Source organism: Cololabis saira, chromosome 7, assembly GCF_033807715.1.
Source record: "Cololabis saira isolate AMF1-May2022 chromosome 7, fColSai1.1, whole genome shotgun sequence".
Taxonomy (NCBI): domain Eukaryota; kingdom Metazoa; phylum Chordata; class Actinopteri; order Beloniformes; family Belonidae; genus Cololabis; species Cololabis saira.
The window spans coordinates 44,299,182-44,305,840 of NC_084593.1; the positions used below are offsets into that span (position 1 = coordinate 44,299,182).

Genomic DNA, 6,659 nt, shown 5'->3' on the forward strand with positions numbered 1-6,659 from the left:
AAGATTGTGTGATGTTAATAGCAAATTTAATAGGCAAAAAGCTTTATAGAATTTAGATTATTTTAACCAGATGCGCTATTAAATACAGGTGAGAGAGAGGAAGAAGAGGGACATCTGTAGCCTACATTGGACACTGCATTGACAACAGGCACTAAAACTATTTTACTCTTCCTTTTCTCTTCTGTCTCCACTCACATTCTCTGTTGTTCTCTGTCCTCCTCAATGGTTGTTGTTATCTTGTCTCTGTGACTTGTCCATCTGTCCTCATCTCTTTTCTCCTGTCTCCAGTCACATTCTCTGTTGTTCTCCGTCCTCCTCAATGGTTGTTGTTATCTTGTCTCTGTGACTTGTCCATCTGTCCTCATTTCTCTTTTCTCCTGTCTCTCCTTCCTCCATTTCACTCTTCCTTTTCTCCCATCTCCACACACATTCTCTGTTGTTCTCTGTCCTCCTCAATGGTTGTTGGGTCTTCTTTCTCTCTTTCTGCATCTTTCCTGCTCTCTCTCCACTTAGCTTCCATGTTGTCTTTCCTGTCCTAGTTTTCTGGGAGCATCAGACTGTGCCGTCAATTACTTTGCCATGGTTCCAGCTCATCCAGTAACTCCCTTTCAATGGACAGCAGTGCCAGGTGGTGGAGCCTGTTCTGGCCCATAGTGCTCCTTAGCCATGTGTGCAGCCGGCGCAGAGCACTGAAAGATCACTCACAGCTGCAGCTGCTTATATGGATGGTCAATGCCACTTGGAAGACTGGTTTTAGGGTAGGAAACATATCAATGTCAAGGAGGTTGAAGACGCTGAGTATGTCAGGAATGGCTTCTGCTGGTTTTTTCGCCAATAAATATTTCGCTACCAGAATCTCTTCTGACACAAGCTGGATTCTGTAGTGTGTGGCAAGGTGTTTGAGGGACTCTTCAGACAGGAAGGCCCCTGAGGCTGGGTGGCACGCCTGGATGCCCATCATGAGTTCTGCATCCATGCCTGAGAACCGATTCTCAAGTTCTTGAGTCATTCGATCTAGGCAGGGAAAGGACAATCTCCATCTGAGATGCTCTGCTGTAACATCTGAGCTCCTACTGGTACCACATGATGACTCCACTACATAGTTCTCCATCCGCTTATGTTTCCTTCTCTGACCAACAGAGAGCTCCTGGATGTCATGTGTTTTGCAAATGGCTTTTGCGTTCATATACATCTCCTCTGCGATCTGAGATGTGCGTTGCCCTTTGAGAGTGTCGTAGACAGCTGTTTTGTACTGCTGCGCTTGGGCGAGGTCCACAGTTTCCCTCTGCAGGTACTTGTGCAGTCCCTCTGTGATCGTGAGCAGGTTCTTAAACATAACAAGCATGTACACTGATGCAAATTTGCATAGCTGGGATCGGAGTCCTACAGCTGTTGGTGTATGGATGCTTTCTAAACACTGTGTAACAGCAGGGAAGTTGTCCAGCATGGCTTTAACCGACTTCACCTGGCATGCCCAGCGGGTCTTGGATAGCTGGATGAGCTTGTGTTTCTCTAATCCTAACTGTTTCTGAAGAGCAGAAAACTTGTCATGGTTCACAAGCGACACGTTGAAAAATGAATAGACACTCTCCAATAGGTCAAAGAACTCGGTGGCTTCTGGGATTGCCTTGCAGGTGTGACATAGTACAAGGTTGAGCTCGTGTGCATAGCAGTGGACATATATAGCCTCTGGGTGTTTCTCGCGGAAACGTGCTTGTACACCACCAACTGCCCCACTCATGATATTTCAACTTGAAATATCATGATATCAAAATGTGACATATACACTGCAGCAGTTAGAAAGGATTTATTTGTAAAGATGAGAGAGACTACTGACCTGCACGTTGTCTCACGGAGTAACTGGCTGATGCAACATCTTCTTTGACATGATTGCCAAAATAAAAGTCCCTCAATTGTATTTTTTTCATGGTCGCCCCAGATGATATTTCAGACAATGAACATATTCGGACAAGATTAGTTTGTGTATTATGATTGAAATGTGTGTACACATGTTTCATAATAACTTTGTCAATAAATCTAAAACAAGTTTGAAATTATGCCAAATAGGGCAATGATTATATTGAAATTGTTTTAATGTGATTTAAAACCAGTTGTCTAAACAGAAGTCAAGGCCGGACGGTCACCCCACATGATGTTTTCACACTTCAGATGGCAGAAAATGACCAATAACCAACATGTTTAAATAAAATAAGAGTGGGCACATGTACAAGGAAGGTATTAGACATACATGTTATATTTTTTATTCATTTTTATGTTTATTATTAGGTAAAAAGTTCCATCGGACAGAAAAAGTAAGCGTCACGTCTTTGACCCAAAACCATTCTTTTTCAAGGGTTTGTGTGTGTGTGTGTGTGTGTGTGTGTGTGTGTGTGTGTGTGTGTGTGTGTGTGTGTGTGTGTGTGTGTGTGTGTGACTAAAATGTTATTTAGTTGTCTGAAAAATGGTTCAAATGTTATCGTCTGAAAAATGGTTATTTTGTTACTTGAAAAATTAAAAATATGTTTTGTTGATGGGAAAATATGTTTCTCTATTTTTCTTATTTTTGTGAGGGGGGATATATATTGTTTTTCGGCACTACCTTGTATATTAGTGCGTGTGTGAATGAATAAATGAGACGTAAAACTTACATTTCTTTGTAGAAAGGCACTTTATGAAAATAAGTCCATTTACTTGTATTAGTTTACAGTGCAGTCTTTCCACATCCAATATGGCGGCGACGTTGACGTATCGCAGCAGCGGGCGAGCCCACTCGATGCGGCGTCTACGTATATATGTCTATGTTTATATATATCTATGGTCTGGCCAACATTAGCTGTGTTCCAAATCGCCCCCTATACCCTATATAGTGCACTACATAGGGTGCACGCCATTTTGTAGTGCTGTTCCAATTCTCTTCACTACTTTTCGTCCACTACCTCGTTCACTATAAAATACCCACAATGCACCGCAAAAGTTAGTGTACAAGCCATGTACCCTACTTTTTACTCCCGTATACCACAATGCAATGCGGTCATGTTTTGTCCGAGGAGAAGAAGAAAAAAGAAGAAGAAAAAAGAAGAAGAAAAAAGAAGAAGAAAAAATGGCAGCTGAACAGGAGGCGGGGGAGCGCGGGAGCGCTTTACTTACTTATAAATGTAAGTAACGTTAACGTACCCACATGTACTATAGTGGCGTGTTTATATAAACCCTTTAACAATGAGCATTTACAGAGTAGCCTGTGTCATTAACAGTAAGCATTTGTAGAGAGTAGTCTGTTTGTAACTGTCAGCTAACGCTAACGCTACGTTATAATGTTATGTTTGTGTGTGTTTGTGTGTGTGTGTGTGTGTGCGCGCGTGTTCTCTTCACAATTTGCGACTTGTTATAAAAGTATATGCTTGTCTGTCATTTTCTAAGGGACAGATGATGATGTGGAGGGCCTGATTAAGCTGCGTATGCAGCATAACAGGCTGTTCTCGGGGCGGCGTAACGCAGCGTTTCATGGATGGGAGTAAGCGAACACATTTCAGTGATAGCATTATGTTTTTCCTTAGTGGATTTTATTTTGTCATATTATGCTAGTCCTAACCTCGAATTACCTGCGTAAATATGTGCATTGTACTCTGTAAATCGTGCCAAAAGATGTAGGGAAATCTAACAATTATGAGGTTGATATGATGTTATTAAACCATGTACATCCGCTTACCCTGTTTATAAGCAACTGAGAAAAAGCCATGGCATAAAATGTCATGCTTAATTAAATTACACTTGCATGGGAGCCCCTATGGTGTGCAGACGTTTTTCTTATTTTTCGTTGACATGATGTTATACAATTTAAACAGTAACACGTAGGTATATTTGATATTATATTTGATGGATGCATGAAATTAATACTTGTCTTTAATTTCTTAGGGTTGTCTTAAAAGAAATGGGGCTGGAGGGGGTGATATGCCCAGCCAGGGCTGGGAAGAAATGGGAAAATTTAAAAAAAACGTACAAGGTAAGATTTGTCTCTTTTGTAAAAAACATTCTTAACTTGTAATACGTTTGCTTTTCTAAGTATACTCCCATAATTTTAAGGAACTCAAGAAGCCGCCAACTGGCCAGAGCACAGAGTCGGGGGAAGACACAGCGGCCTCCTGGAAGTGGTACCCCCTAATGGACGAGGCACTTGGCGGGAGGCCGTCCATCCGGCCTCCTGTCCTTGTTGCCTCGGCCTGGGGGGAGAGTTCCAGGGCAGCTGCAGTGTCCTCCCCCGATGCCCAGGAAGCAGGGCCAGGAGAGAGAGAGAGGCCAGGAGAGAGAGAGGGGCAAGGAGAGAGAGAGGGGCCAGGAGAGAGAGAGAGGCCAGGAGAGAGAGAGAGGCCAGGAGAGAGTCCCCAGCGCAAGAGGCAGAGGACAGACCCTGTCCTCGAGTTCCTACGAGCAGAGAGTGCCAGGGCAGAGGAGAGGGCCATCAGGGAGGAAGAGAGGGAGGAGAGACTGTTGTCTCTACTTGAGAAAATTAGTGAAAAAATGTAGATGATCAATAAATGAATTGTATGTATTGACCTGTAAATAAGATGTGTCTGTGTATATATAAAGAAAGAAAAGGGTTACCAACAAAAACATTTTTTATTTTACAAATAATTGAAGAAGGTAACTAGATAGATGAAGAAATAAAACTAGATCAATAGTAAATAAATAAATAATTCTCTAACAGTAAATCCTAACCCTAACTGATTGCAAAATCTAACATATATGTATATAAATAAATAAATGATTCTCTAACATACTAAATCCTAACCTTAACTGATTGCAAAATCTAACATATATATATCTATAAATAAATAAATGATTCTGTAACATACTAAATCCTAACCCTAAATGATTGTAATGTTTAACATAACATACTAAATCCTAACTTTAAATGATTGTAATGTCTAACCTATATATATATATATACAATATTTACAAATAATCATGATGCTCCAGGGCTGCCACTGGGCCATCAGGAGCAGAAACGGCTGCAGCCATCCTCTCCCGGATGCAATCCCCACTTTGCTGGTCCTGGTGGTGATGTGGCTCCCCAGCATCTTCACCAGGCCAGTCATCTGCTGGCTCCACAATGTCGCCGTTGGCCAGGCAGATGTTGTGGAGCATGGCACAACAGGCGATGATCTGAGGTGCAAAACAGGGTTTCACCTCTAGCGCCTTAAAAAAAATGGCCCTCCAGCGAGTCTTCATGCTGCCAAAAGACCGCTCGATGATGGACCTGGCTTTGGCGTGGTGGTGGTTGAACCGCCTTGCTGTAGCCAGGTGGACTGGCTCTTTGTATGGTGTGATGAGGGTGATGGGGGCAGACAGACAGGGGTACCCACCATCCCCAAGGATAAAAAATCCTTGGGGTGGATACCGCTGCTCTGTGTAGAGAGGGCTGTTTTTGAGGACCCTGGAGTCATGAACAGACCCTGGGTAGCCTGCAAAAATATCCAGGTACCTCCCTTTGTGGTCACAGATGGCCTGGAGCTGTATGGATGGGAACAGCTTCCTGTTGATGTAACACAGGCCATCAACGGATGGTGGTTTAATCCGTATTTGGCACCCATCAATGCTGCCCACTACCCTGGAGAATGCAGGGGAGCCTGAGAGACGGGCAAACCCGTTCCCTATCTCCTCCAGCTCATTAATGGATGGTAGACAGATAACTCTTGGTAGGATTTTTAAAAGCTTTCCCGACATGTTGTGAACCATGTTAAAAATGGTTGTGCGAGGGATGTCGAAGCTCCTCGAGACTACCCGGTACGAGGTGGCACTGGCAAGCCAGAACACAAACACCAGCACCTCCAGGTAGTGGCCCCATCCGTGGTCTTGCTGGCTTCTTGTTATAGCAACCAGGTTGTCCAGGGAAGCTCTGGTCAGCCGATAATCTGGCTTCAGATCTGCCTCCTCATCCAAATACACTCGGATGACTGGCATGTGGATGTTTAGGCGGCAGTACGTCTGTGGTTCCAGCTAAAATTATTAAAAAATATATTATTATTGTTATTACATTTCACATATTAAAAAAAGTAACATAATTTAAATGATGAGGACACTAAAACCATTTTGTTCATTCTAAAAAACACAGGTTTGTAAGGAAGAAGCCCTTCAAAGGCCCAGTCTACAACTGGAGGGAGCTCAAATAACAAAAAGTTTTGCAGGGTGAGTAATACAATAGTGATCTGTAGTGCCACAGATCTCTCTTTCTGTTATACTTTAGTCATTGGTGATATCCAGTTGGTGCAAACCTAAAGTGATAAGTACACGCCTATGATATTCTGTTTCTATTTTCCTCACAAATGTGTATTGTGTTTTACAGTTGCTGTCATCTCCAGCTCCCTCCAGAATGATTCCCTTGGGTGGGGAAGACTGTTCTTAAGACCTTTTTTATTGAAGCTTTTTTCAAAGTAATAAATAATGAATTAAAAATTGTTATTGAATTCATATTTGTCTTTCCTGGTTGAAATGTTCCTTTTTTTATGAGTTTAAGTTTGTTTTAAGGTATATGAATACAGGATGCTGCAGGTATTTTAGATGATTTATGAGTTCATTGCTTACATTATTTATTACTATTCAATGGTGATTCATTACGCTTACATTTTTTTTATTTATTTGTTTTAAAATGTTGCAATGGAAAG

At 42.1% G+C, this 6,659-nt stretch overlaps 1 protein-coding gene across 1 annotated transcript; it reads right to left on the bottom strand.

Annotated features, from left to right (window-relative positions):
• Positions 1 to 4,950: 4,950 nt before the first annotated feature.
• LOC133447404 (putative nuclease HARBI1) lies at positions 4,951 to 5,958 on the bottom strand. Its single transcript, XM_061726077.1, has one exon. The coding sequence runs from the start codon at positions 5,956 to 5,958 to the stop codon at positions 4,951 to 4,953; it is 1,008 nt and encodes a 335-aa protein (XP_061582061.1).
• Between the last annotated feature and the right edge of the window lie 701 nt (positions 5,959 to 6,659).

Bases quoted from the DNA above. Each gene is read 5' to 3' on its own strand.
- LOC133447404 (XM_061726077.1), bottom strand. From the start codon at position 5,958: ATGCCAGTCATCCGAGTGTATTTGGATGAGGAGGCAGATCTGAAGCCA.